The sequence below is a fragment of the Vanellus vanellus genome (assembly GCF_965231255.1).
Source record: "Vanellus vanellus genome assembly, chromosome: 11".
NCBI classification, from domain to species: domain Eukaryota; kingdom Metazoa; phylum Chordata; class Aves; order Charadriiformes; family Charadriidae; genus Vanellus; species Vanellus vanellus.
Window position 1 is genome coordinate 23,386,003 of NC_138916.1, and position 14,091 is coordinate 23,400,093.

Here is a 14,091-nt window from a genome sequence, read left to right on the forward strand (position 1 = left end):
CTTTCATCAGTCAGACACCGTGAAAAACAAATGAATGGCATTATTGAATACTGTATTCTGATTAAAAATAAAAACATTTCCATGAACTTAAAAACAGTGAAGTCGGGCTTCCCACAGATTTGCACCTTGAAATTAAGTTCCCACTCACCCCGCAGCCTTTCCCCTTACAAGGTTTCTTGCCTCTGTCCACTTACTTATTTTAGGAATCTTGTGGGAATTTAATATATTTGATGATTTTACCTTCTTGCAAATCTGGTCGATGTTGGCCAATAGGATTGAATATTATGACAGGTGTAAAAACCTAAAGCATAATGCCAGGCTAAAATAAAACAGATGAAATAAATTCTGGGTGAAGAGACTGAGCTTTCAGTGTTCTGGTAGTGGCCTTGTGTTTGAAGACTAGAGAAAATGAGATAATTTTTAAAGATGATAAAATCCTTATTGTTAGTGGTGAATAGTATTGTTGAGCTTACAGGGTACAACTACACAAATTAAAAATTTGCATATGGATACAGATGCTAATTCAAGATCTCAGCATCAAGTCTCAATTATTGCTTTTAATTTCAATGCATCTCCTTTGTTTTTTCAGTCTTTGGACATGTTTTTTTTTTCTGCAGTCTTCAATGAGGAGACTTTAAAAAGTGTTTAACTGTAAAAGGGAACATATCTGTATGTAATGGGTCGGGCTGTGTGGTGTGGGTGGACTCAAGATGGAGTGGCTGTATGCGCTCAGTCCCTTTGGGTGTCTGTTTCTCTGAAGTGTCTGAAAATCACAGCTTGTATGGTGTGAGAAAAGGCTTTAAACACAGGGCTCGTATGTAAACCCAAAGAGTTAGCATATGGTATCTATTGGCAAAAGCTGGCTCTTTGGCAGTGCTATGATAATTATATTCCGCTTTAAGCTCAGACAAGGCTTCAAATCAGGCTTTTGGTAACTGGTACCGCTGTAGGGTGACTGTGGTAAAGCAGAGAATTGGAATAACGTTAGCTTTGAAATACAGATCACAGTTACGTCTGACTCCCAAAATGTATTTACACAGGCGTTGTAATTAGAACTGCAGATAAGCCATATTGGACAACTTCCATCTAAAGTTGCTTTAAAAAGATTAAGGGATGACATTCTCACTCACTGAAGTCAACGGGAGTTTTGCCAATTGCTTCGCTCGAGCCAGGAGTTCACCGAAACGCAGAATTGCATCCTGCATTACTAAGGTGGTAACATTTCCTGGCATGAACAAGGACGTATTAAATCAGTCAGTGTTTCTTGGGGCGTCCTATTATTCCCGTCTACTCTGTCTTGGTTTTCTTCCCTTGTTTCCAATTGATTCTACCTTAATATTTCCTATGTCTGTCAGCATGTACCACAACTTTAACATTATTTAAGCACAGGTTTTTAAATTTAACTAGATGCAGAGGCAATTAATGATGCCATCTGTCTTGTGAGAGAGAGATTACACAAAAGCTTGTGCTCCTGAAAGCACTATTTTTTTGGCAAACAAGAAATCCTATTAGAGTCTCAGAACACTTGCTCACTAATTTCAGAAGTGCCCACTTTAATGCAGTAGCTGAAAGGCTCAGATACATTTCCTGGAAGTAGAGTATGCTTAGGCATTCTTTCAAAGTTGTATTTTACAGAAAATATCAACCGATACATGATATTTTCAGTAAAACTAAAAATTAAATATATCATTGAACATCTGTTACCAATACAGTCTGAGTATTTAAATACTTAAAAATCCCTGAAACCTTCATAAAGTTACATGCTACATAAATACAACTCTTTAGGAAATGCGAAGGGCCAAATAAGTGAAAACATATTTCTGCCTTTGCATACCGAGTGGCTGCATGCTGCAATCCGTGTCTTCATGTGTACCTTCCCTGTGTACTTGTGCGAAGGTGACTTCAGAACAGAGGAAAGAAATGCACGTACTTTGTGTTTCAGGCTCTTCATTTGAAAGCCTTTAAAAATCTGTATGTCATAAGCATAAAATTAATTTTGATATGAACAATGGGGTATTGCTTGTATTTTTAAAGATTGTTACTGTTAGAGAGTATTTTCCTTCAACATGCTTTTGTCATATTGCTGTGGTCCTTTGGAGCACTAGTAGCAAAGAGACTCTGCGTGGTGGACAAGGACTAACGTGCATCTGTCAAGGCACCAGTCAGTGGGAAAGCAGAGCGAATGTAGCCATGAGGAAGCAGTCTCTGCTTGGGTCACTGTACAGCTTTGTGCCCATCACAGACACAGCGATATCTTTACTCTCTTGCAGTTCTTGTGGTCTACACCATCCAAAAGGTGACAAAAGTGATGCTGTCCTCAGGCCCGGAGGAGCTGGGTGATGCTGTAACCTTTCGGATGTGAGATTCACTGGGCTTTCGATGTGTTCCTACTTGGTACCCACATCTCTCCCAGCTCCCTTTCCTTCATCCTCCCAGGGGAGCTTTTCAGTCAGTCCTACCTGGTCTGTTTGCTACTGCTTCTACGTACAGCAAGTAATTCAGAGACATCTGCGGATTGTATCGTCCTCCATCTACATACAGCTCTTCCTCAAACTATGATAGAACTGGAGGAGGTTGCAGTTTGCAACCGACAGCGCGGAGGGTAGTGCCTGTAGGAGGATCTAACTCCTGTCTGATAGTCTTCACACCTGTCTGTCCTGAGGTCTACTGCACGTTGTACTTCATTTCTTGCATTTCATTGTTTATTTCATGTATAACTCTGAGGCTGAGATCAGAGTTGCAGCGCTGGCTTAGCTGCAGAAGGCGGCAAGGCAGACCCTGCCGCTGACTGCACTGCTCTCCGCACTGCCCACCCCAGAGCGTGGCGTGGGGATGAGCACAGCAAGGGTACCTGCGGGATTATGCATCGGCTGCCGCAAGCTGCCTGGCTGTGAGCACCCCGGCAGGGATCGGAGGGGCAGAGCAAGCTGGGGACTTGACACAATTCTCCGTTTGCCTCAGGAATCTATTTCTATTTCAGTTATAAGCATCTGTGGTTTGCTCCACAGGGAGCAAAGGGAGATGAAGACACGCTGTTTTCAATGTCTTGGGAGAAAAAGTGGAGGAGAAAAATTAGGTGCATAACTTGGACTGAATTGCTCCCGATTCCCACTCCGTTGTCCAAGACTGATCTTTAAGAGCAAGGCCTTGACCCTTTGAAGTGAAGTCTTGTGCAGTATTGACTGAATGCTGCTCAGATCCCGACTTGTTGAGGAGCTGCACCTAAGTAAGTCCATTTAATTGACTGGGACTGCTTGAATGCATAAACTTACTTACATTCATAGATCTGCAGATAGATAATTTGGAGAAGCAGGGTCATACATCACCTTTTCCATCGGTCTGAGAGCTTACGCAGCCCCGTACCGCTTGCAGCAATAGTGAGAAAACACTGGATTAAATTGTGCAGTTTGGGTGCAGAGGAAAAAATGAAGCAGAACGTACGGAAAGAAGAATTACAGAGCTGGGAAGGTTTAGGTGGGTATTCTCCCTTTGTTCCAATCCAGCAGTTTAAAAAGACCCCGAGGAGGACGGCTTCAGGGCTGCCAGCCAGCGGCTGCCGCACAGGCAGGTCTGGGGCTAGGGTGAGCAAACTGGAGCGGAGCGTCCAGGCGCCTCTGAAGGGCATCGGGCAGCTCTGGCATTACAAGGTAGTTGATGCCTCGAGGGACACTTGCGGTGGGATGCATTCTTCTGTATTCACATACGCGTCTTGAGATTTCTCCAGACAGAATGTAGCGGTTTTCTATGTGTTCTTTTCAAACAAAAGCCACGGTGTTTTCATTCACGATTTTCCAATCTTGTATTCAGCAGGATAGAGGTTAGGACCAATTCTAGGGTCCTAAAATTGAAGTTTTCAGGCCCGCACCGGACCATCCCAGCAGCTGCCACGAGATGGCAGCCGGATAAGAGCCTGTATGTGATCGCTGCTGGAATTATCAATTGTATTGTGAATTTCAAAAGTCATAAAAGAAGCTCTCTCTTCAATGCCCAAGTTGTATTAATATTTTGCTAACTGACATTTTTACAGTGACATTCAACCACTTCTTTAAAAATAGCAGGTGTGGTCTTTACAATAATGCAAACATCAATACTAGATGCAGAAAAAACAGTTAAACTGGGGAAAGACATGCTATAATTTAGTAACTCTTTAAGAATTTATGTTTCCTTCCTTTCTCAAGTTTTCGTTTTAGAGCTGAGGCATTTTTATGGCAGTTGTAAAGAATTACACTATAATTGTGACTTTATTCGCTTGAGATGTCTTTCCCATGAAGCACAGGCTCTTAAACTGTGCACACTGAAGGAGAGCACCTCCTGGTAGCACTTGGCAGTCTGTGTAAAAGGGAGCAACTCCAGACTCCATCCTATTTCCTTGGACAAACAACAGCCAGTAAGTCTTGCAGGATGTATTTCTTTTTTTTTCTTTCCCAGTGGTGGGATTCTGGAAAGTCCTAATCTGTGCTTTGCTTAGCTTAATCTAAAACCAGTCTTAAGACTATCTAAAATCCTAACTACTGCGTCTACTTTTTTTTTTTTTTTAAAATCATAAGTCATAATAAAAGCTCAGATCTGATTATCTTTGAACTCTCATTTGTTGTTTGAATATCAAGTATCAGTTCTAGACTTAACAAATGAGCTCTGTTCCAGTTTAATTTCTGAACGCACAAGTGTCCTGAAAGTCCCCAAAATCTCAAGTTAAAGCTCCTTACATTACACTAATTCCCCATGCCATCCTATCAGGATGTGTTACCTGCAATCTGAAGTACCTACGATTGCTTACATGCGTTTATTGTGTATCCTCAGAAAATGAAGATGCGCTCAAGTAATAGGTATTTGTTAATCTGTATGATTGTATCATTCTTTGTCTTTACTTAAACTTGACCTTTGCACAGGCTGCCTTCTGACAGCTCCTGATTTACTGGAGGAGAGGATAATTCATCTGGTTATTAACTGCCTGACCTCCACAGACATTGCTTTACAAACTATGGAAATATATTCATAAAATAAAATAAAAAAAAACAAATTCAACACCACAGCTCAGATTTTCAAGACATTCTAGAAGCTTCTGACATCCATTTTATATTACTTCAAAGGAAAACCTGTTGCAATCCAATAGATGTTACTAGAGAGCTGAACCTAAATGAACTTTCTAGCCTGCTAAGAGAACAGCCCAAACTTGTAAGTGGGTCTGTTTCATTTGTTCTACCTGTGCTTGGAGCTCTGTGGAGCTGTTAGCCTGTTTTGGAGATTATGTGCCACAATGGTGGAGTTAGGTTGATGTTTCTAAGGAATGTTTTCCTTCAGTTTGAATGGTTGGGTTGTTTTTTTTTTAAATAGACTGCGGGAATAGTGATGTCCTAAGACAAAGTGAAAAGCCTTTAATTGATTTCAGGAGGCTCACACCGTGTAGGGTTTGGGTTTTTTTTTCAGTTCAAGTCTGCCACAGATAGAAATGTCACATCCTGCTTGTTTTACAGCTCTGTCGGCACTGAACTGGGTGGATACTCCTGCCTTTGAAATGGGAACCTGTCTGGGAAGCAGTGTTCCTTCCTCTGCTGTAACGCTGGGCAGTGCTGGAAACTATATCAAGATCTGTTCTTCACTTCAGCTTTTATCTGATGCTGTGTACTTTTTCTTTAGAACTTATGTAGTACCATTCTTACCTTTTCCCCCTGACTGTTGTATCGGTTTCAACTGCTTCTACATTTCACAGTTTTCACAGGGATTAATGGTGGGCGCCTGCCTGAGCTCCTTCTACTTACTAGTAGTAATGGCAACAATGACGAGTGGCCTTTTAGTTGTCATATACAATCTTGTGCTACACAGTATGTGGGGAACGAAATAGATGGGTGAAGCCTTCAATCCAATCCCAGCGATGGTGGGGAGCAGTGCCTGGAGGTCTGTAAATGGCACTCCCTCTCCTTTGCTTGGTGCTCTGTGCCTCTGAGCCCCTGGAGGAGCCGTCTGTGGAATCAGCTCTACTGCAAAAGGCTCTGGCATCCTTCACAGAGACTATTCTTTCAGTTGAAGAGTCGCGTCCCCAGTTGGGGTGACTGGTGCCACCTTTGTTAATGCTGCTTTCTTCTCCACCATACCCTCTTTTCTGGGCCTACCTCTGCTCACACGCTGCACGATGCTTCGTTAAGGCCGGCCAGCAGCATCGGGGCTGCAGAACTGGCAGGAGCAGCCAAGCCGAGAGCCTCCTCTGCTCTGACGTTTCAATATGGCAAAAGAAGCAGAAGAGAGAGCAATAGGTACGTCTAAATGGTATTGCCCAAATTGGTCACATACATGTGATGCGCAGCTCTTCTTGCTCTAATATTGGATGTTTTTTTCAGCTCATGTTCTTCTCTGTATCTGCTGCTGGTGGCAGCTCCTGCCGTACTGATTTAGCTGAGAGCTCTGCATGCCAAAGAGCGCTTTCAAAGCAGTGGAAATATGTGATCTTAGCATAAGCCTGGTGACATCCTCACAGAAAATGAGAAGTCATCAACTATGGAGTCCACCTAATTAGAATTCTTTAGACACAGATACAAAGGATTCTGGTGCTCTTTTCTTTGTTTATTACAATTAATTTTAGGTCATTACACTCAAGGGACACCTGCTAACTTCAATATGGTCAGTATGTGCTTAGTACGATATAATGAGCTACCCTTTTCCATTTGGGAATATATATTGATATATTATTGGTGAAAGGTGCCAGGCTGACAGAGCCAGCACACAGATGTCCCCTGCCTAATTCCAGAATAAGAGCACTATCAGCAGCTGCATCGCTGTTGTCTTCACACGGCTCCGCCAGCCAGACTCAGGCCTGCCGAACTTCCATCCTTGCTCAAAACTACCAAAAATGTTGCCTGTTATTGATTGCTATAATTTTTCAAAGATCATTTGTGACCTTCAGGAACAGGAATGGGACTTAGAAATTGTTCCATCGAAGTATTCAGTCAGCCAGGGCTGCATTTGAACTGATAAAACAAGGAAAAAATGATGCTGTTGCCATTCCTATGAAAATAAAGTTAGAGCCACTGCCCAGGCCCTGTGTCTTTCCCACTTCTGTAGCAGTACAAAGGGGATTTAAAGGGCTTTTCTGGATTTCCATGGCAAAAGGGAATCCCCTGCTAGGATAAAGCTAGAATCTTATGCCACCTGATCCTTCTTCCTTTCTCCCCACGTTAGGGATGTTCTGGGATGTATCCAGGGCAGAGAGGGACATGACTACATTACAGTGTTCTCTGACAATCCTGAGCCAGGAAAAGAATCCTTGGGGGTGATCCCAGCTGGCACGCAGTAATGACCATTTGGCCGCTTTAACTTGCGAGAGGGGTGGTTCAGCCTCAGGCTCAGGCCCAGAATGAAAGGAGGTGGACAGGTGGCTTCCAGCCATGTTTGCCATCCTCCCCCTTGTGCTCAGGGCTGTGGAGATCTACACTCTGCATTTAAAAAGGCAAAAAACCACCTTGACTTTACCGATGTAGAATGTAACTGTGATTGAAGCTTAAGTAGGTGTTCAGAGCTGTCCTTCCTACAGTGTTAGAAAGTAACAGGCAGGGGAGGGGATGGACACCTTCCTTCGTTACGCAATAGGACCATCAGCCCACCCTGTTGATCTGAGCCCTTAATTTTGTAGGCAATGGCATGAGAGTAGCCGGCCTGAGACAATGAAACCACGTCCAAAGCAAATCGTTGATGCACTCTGAAAGTAAACAGAAACTCCTCGAAATAGCATTTGGTTGGTCTTGTGACTTCCAGCATGAAACTTGCCCTGCTGAAAGCTTATTGTCCTCTGCCCTGTGTTACAGCCCCATCCCTGGGCAGAGATGAGCTGGAGCCATCCCCTGTGTGGGGATGCAGGAGTGCTCCTGTGCCTTCCCACAGAAGCAACTGGGAATGTGCCAGCGGGGCCCGAGAGCCAGGTTGGCATGCTGGGTTTTTGTTCGGAGTACATGAAATGTGTCACACAAGTAATTAATGGGTCTCTTCTCTACACCTAAAATTAAAACCATGTCACTTTCATGTGCTTTAATTTTAGTTACTGATGACACGGAGTTTGTTGAGTAACTCCTGCAAAACATATGCGCTATCCCATGCTTGGTACGGTTCGCCTGAACCTCTACCAGAGTGTAATGAATTTGTTTTGTGCTCATGGCTGTTTATGTTTGCCAGGCTGCATGTTTTAATGCTTTATCTGCTGTTAAAATGCTCAACACATTGCCAGACCGCAGCCCTTGTATCTACCCAGACGCACTATGGCCACGGTGACATCTTTGCTTAACTTCTGTGTTTTTTCCATCTCATCCCTTTTATGGTCCACCTTCAGACAAACTTGCCCCCTGCCCCTCTGTTCGTGCCTCGACAAAGCTTCCAGAAAGAGCTGGTGTAGACTTTGAGGTTACAGCAATGCAGGTGCAGTATCAGGGTCTGGATGAAGAGCACCCAATTGGCTTTGTCTGAGCCAGTGAACAGTCCGTGGACACCCGAGATTGTCAATAGTCCTCGCTCCCCTCATGTGGCCCGGCTGTCTCTTTCTGGGGGCAAAGCTTTAATTGAGAATCTAAAATACAACTCAAACAAGGTTCGAGATGCATTGGCTGTTACTGCTTTGTTGAAAATATTTATGGAAATTAATGTAACACTTCTATGGTACGTATAGTTTAAAATTACTGTTCAGCTCATTGAACAGGTTAGTGCATACTGGAAAAGTACAAATCGATAGGAAAGTTCTCTCCTGTCTTGCAGAAGTGATGATAAAGAATAAATTATTGAAGAAAATTAAGCATTATAATTGGGGAATATTCCCCTACTACTAAGTAAAGCCAGCCATTAGCATCCGATTTGCATTTTATACCATGCAGCAGGAAATATTTAAGTTGACAAATAGGATATTTAATACAGCAACAGATACTTGGCAGTTAGATATTAACAACTGTTACTGATGTGATTTATTTGCTATTATAAAAAGGGCATTACTATGTGCATATGATTCAGAAATTAACTCCAGTTTACCAAGAGGCCTTGACTGCCTGACCTCTTAATATCCTTATAATGACGCCATTTACCATTCAAAGGCTTATTCAAGTCATTCACTGCTAGATTTGTTTTAAAGGGGTCCACTGTAGGGCAGATATTTGTGTGCATTAACATTTCTCATTGACGTAGGAGGCACGAGCATTTTTTAAGTGGGGAAAACTCCCGGGTAAAGCCATGCTCAGGTTACGGGGAGCAGAGGAGTCCCACAGCAGCAATCCACAGTACCTTCTTCAGCTACACCCTCGGTGTGGACCAGCCTCGCAAATCTTGCCTGACTTTTATGTGTTTTAATGCTTTGAAATCTTCTTGAGGTTGATGTGAGGCTTTTGTCGTTGCCTGCAGGTACGTCCTGCACAAGGGTGGGGTGGGCTTCCCTTCTGCCTGCCTGTGGGACACGTTCCACTGGCAGCCCTATGGTCTTACAGTCTGATCTCTTGTGTAGTTACGCGAGTATAAATCTGAATTAGCACCACAAAAGCAGTGAGTGGAAGCAGTGCTGAAGTATTGCCTGTGTGACAGGAATGGGAACGGGCTTTGCTCAGCCCCTGGGATGACCGATATGTATCCTTACACAGGGATTTCACGCTTCCCTACTCCTTTTACTCAGTTTAGCTTTGCCTTCTGGGACTTCCCTTTTTCTATCTCAAAATTCCTATTTATAACTCAAGGCTAACTTTATTTAATGTTACTTTTCAAGACCCGCCTGGATGCAGTCCTGAGTAATGTGCTCTAGGCAATCCTGCTTTAGCAGGGGAGTTGGACTAGATGATCTCTAGAGGTCCCTTCCAACTCTGAAAATTCTGTGATTCTGTGATTATTCTTCAGCTGAAAAATCCAGGTGTGATATTTAGTATTTAGATAATTACCTATTTAATGTGGTACAGCCTTTACAGCTGTTGAGCTCATCCATCTACTTTTCCCAATTATTGCTAAAATCTGGGTAGTATAGGTCATGTTTTGTCCTTAGCTTTTCAGTTTCCTCTGAACAGTTACTTTTGAAGTTACATGTGAGTTCTGATTTTTCCCGTTTGGTTTATCACTGCCAATGATGCGCCAGCACAAGGAAACCGCAGGTATGCATGCCAACTTGCATGGAAAAAAAGGCATAGATGTTCCTTCACATGACTGCTGAGTTTCATCCTTCTTGTTGTCCTTTTATTTTTTTTTTAATTTTATTTTAACGCACCTGTTTGTGTATTGATTAGGTGTGGGCAACAGACCTTGACCTTTGCTATAGTGACCAGCTGGCCTTGACTCAGCTCATGTTGTACATGACAGATGGAAATCTGGATTGTCACTCCAGCTGCTTTAAAGTATCTCTTGGTTCAAAGAAGATGAACAGCCAGCGTATTCGGCATGAGGAGACAAAAACTGTAAGCGGCTCCTGTTTACAAATAAAATTATTAATGCAAATTACCAAAAAGTCAGAATCTGTTCTAGATCACTGTTCTAGAGGAGCTGAATCTGCCCCTTTTGGATTTTAAACTGCCATTTTTAGATTATAGAAGGTTAACAAAGTAAATGAGATACCGTCACATTAGAAATAAAAAGAAAGGTTGTGGGTGCTTACGGGTACTTGATTATTCATCCTTTGTACTCAGTAATATTGATTTGTGATAGTAACTAACTTCTAAATATTTTAGGTAGTTTTCAAGTTTTAAAAAATGTGGTATTTTGTAAACTGCAAGGAAAAGGAAGGAGGTGAAAGCACTGCCCTCACTATAGGAGTAACTTAAAAGCAGTCAAGAAGAAATCTGAGCCTTCAGCTCATGAGCTCTGACCTGGGATCAGAAATCAGAGCACTGAAGTTCTACCCTAGCTTTGTACTTTCAAGCACAAAACTGAGGGTGAAACAATCAAGGCTACATCGGCAGAAGGATCTGGATACCTAAATCTCACCCAGCTCTCGCTTGAGTTAAACCCAAATCTTGGTTCTCAGAACCTTCATTCAGTTCTGCATCCATCTAACTGTTCAGTATTCATATTCAGCATCAATTAATTAATTCAGTATTAACTGGGCAAGCTGGTCTAGTGGGAGGTGTCCCTGCCTATGGCAGGGTTGGAACTTGATGATCTTCAAGTTTGCTTCCAACCTAAACCATTCTATGACTATGGACACGGTCATTTGAACAGGAAGAAAAACTCATAGCACCCTAACTGAGATGAGTTGCCTAAGTAGGAATACTCCTGCAATAGTCATACTCCCTCCTGCTTGCTCTCTCTGGACCAGAGTTGCAAAGCCCAAGGGGCAGAAGCACCTGTGTGTAACACTGAGCACGACAGCTCAGCCCTGAAGTCCCCCGCTCAGTCGGTTTTCTGTTGCCAGGTCTGATTCAGCCGCACTCGGTGTCACTCACGTGCCGTGAACTCGTGTGTGCTTGCGCTCTGTGGGTGCTGCACACACAGCCGAGCGGCTCAGTGGTGTCGGTTTAGGTACTGAAAAGATGAGTGTGGTGGCACTTGCTTCTTGTGGATCTCACCTTTAATCCCTCTGAAAACTCGTTAGGATTGTGTCTGTAATAGTGCCTCCCCGGGATGTGATTTTAAATAAGATGATATTTGCGTATTGCTTTGACATCCTCGTAACCACACTGTCACAGAAGCACGGTGAACATATGACTTGCGTATTATGGTGATTTGTTGTATTAGATCAATCTTGGTGCAGGATTTCATATGGCTCTGAACCTTCAGACTGTCCCGCTAAAAAGGGAAGAAAGGCCTTTAGAAAAGTCGGAGAATAAGACATGTATGTATATGTATATATACGCATACAGATATAAATCAGATGCCATTTTATGCATTTTGACAGAAGATTCACAGCTCCCTTTTTTTCATACACAGAGGAGGAATGTAGCACCATTCCAAAAATGTCATGGAGCTATAATTTAGAGGTTAATGAGCTCTTGATCTATTGTTCTTGTCAAGCAACCACTTTTAGTTGGAGAGAAGTAAATTAGAGATGATTAGTCCCAGTAGTACAAGTTTTAGAAATGAAAAGTAATCAAGTAGCAACTTTTTTTAATTAAAATTCTGTCAGAATTAACATAAATTGTCCCTATATCCTTTATTTTTCCTTTCTTTATTACTAAGTTTTTTATCTCCTTAAGAGTTAACTAGAAAAATACACTCTCTCAGGCAAGTATCTATAGAAAAAGAAACAAACAAACCAAGAGACAAATGCTTTTACAGCACATGATCTGTAATGAATGATTAAGTAAAACACTTTGTGTAAAATTATGATGTTAATAATGATTCTGTCCCTTTTAATTTATTATATATTCTCAATCCTGGTAGGTTTGATTTTGATAAAATGGAGCAGCAACGGAGTTTGTGTGATGATTTTATTTTTAGAAATCCTTCTTTGAAAGAACAAATTTCCTAGATACTGCTGCTACTGTAATTATGTACAAAACCAATCACTCATTATAGTTAGGATACATTATCTTCTAGACAGATGAGGCTAAATAAGCAACACATTAATAATTCATACTGCAGTTCATTATGCATGTGTATGCATGCTTTGTAGCTGAAATAAGCACCTCATCAACCTGATGCCAACCCTTAAACAATAGTTCTGTGTTATTGCAGCCACATTCAAGTTTACGCTTGTTAAACTGCTACTTGGATTATTTTATCAAGCATTCATTTATTTGTGGTCCCCTACTGCAGAGAACAGATTTTGGAAGCTCCTTTTTTAAGTTAATGACTTGAGCAATGGGTGTTATTAATTCTCAGAATATTATAAACATGATTAATTTTCAGGCAGAGATGTATTATATAAGGATTTCAACTATGTCAACTTAAATGAGTCAATGTCAAAACAAATATCATTTCAGAAAAAATACTGTAAATTACGTGCTTCGATGTGCAGTAGCCCCACTCTGAATGAACAGTCCAGTATTAAAAATAACATCACAGGAAAGCCTTGGGTTAGGAGAACATCTCCATCCAGTTCTACTCAATGCAACATCTCTAGTCGTTTGTCCTAAGCACTGATAAGTGTTTAAACTCAAACGCTGTACTGAATTTCATCCACAGTAGGAACTCCGCTGGTATGAGCTGTATAGCTCCTTGGAGGCGCTGGGCCTTGTCTCCTCAAAGACTTGCTAGAAAAATTATGCATGCTACTGCAGTAGCAGAATGTTCTATCTTGGAGAAACCCAACTGAAATGTAACTTTAGAAGATCTGGCTAAAACCTTTAATTCTCAGGCAAAAACTACTGATAACCTGCTTTGGAATTTCTGCCGGCGAGAAGAGCTGACTCTGGGACAACATGTGTTACCGCAGGGCAGGATGGATTCAAAGGATCCACTCAGAATGATTTCACGGAGCTCAGATACCAATGAAGCTGTGAAAATATCAAAATGCGATTCATAAAGAGGGATTCTGTAGACCTGATCTATAATATAAGGTTTTACGTACAGCATGAGGTGAGGATTTAATTTCGTTGCATGAAAATATCTATGTTCAATAGACATCATGATGAACAGGAACTCCTCCAAATGGAGTCTTACTCCACACTTACATGAGTTCACTGTGAAAAAGCCATGTAAATTGTTGGTTTCTGATGTAAACTGGTATGAAAATAAAGAATCCGGTATTGTTTCCTCTAGCCTTCTCCAATAAGCAACCGGTGTGCAGTAGCAAGCAGTCAGCTGAGGCACTCCAGCCTTTCAGTAATCTGCTATAAAGTTCTCCTCCAGATGTGTAAAGCTCATGGTGTTGGATTTGACCTCCAGGTATGAACGCGAAAGATTCGAAAACGCGATATTCACTCTGCATAATTTTTGTATGTAAATTCTAATATGGTGAAACCACTTAGCACGATGTGAAGTTTAAGTGTTCTGTTTAGCATAATATAATGTTTAAGCGTTCTGTTAAAAACACAGCAAGGTGTTGCTCTACAGTTTTGCTGAAGAGGACTTGGTATACATCAGAACTGATTTTATTTGAAATTGTCTCCATGATGCTAATTAATGAACTCTGAATTGCATAAAGCACTTCAGTAGTTCCTCTAAAAATTAGTCTACTATTGCAACACTTACCTGTCAGCTTTTTATGCTTTA

The 14,091-nt window shown here is 41.7% G+C and overlaps 1 protein-coding gene across 1 annotated transcript in view; it reads left to right on the top strand.

Annotated features, from left to right (window-relative positions):
• The window catches only part of IQCH (IQ motif containing H), a gene marked incomplete at its 5' end in the record, with an annotated part of 72,307 nt that overhangs the window by 52,505 nt on the left and 5,711 nt on the right, over positions 1 to 14,091 (top strand). The window contains 2 exons of the mRNA XM_082488799.1: positions 10,230 to 10,397; positions 13,639 to 13,764. Of these exons, the coding sequence (XP_082344925.1) occupies positions 10,230 to 10,397; positions 13,639 to 13,764 (294 nt within the window). The remainder of the gene's footprint in view (positions 1 to 10,229; positions 10,398 to 13,638; positions 13,765 to 14,091) is intronic.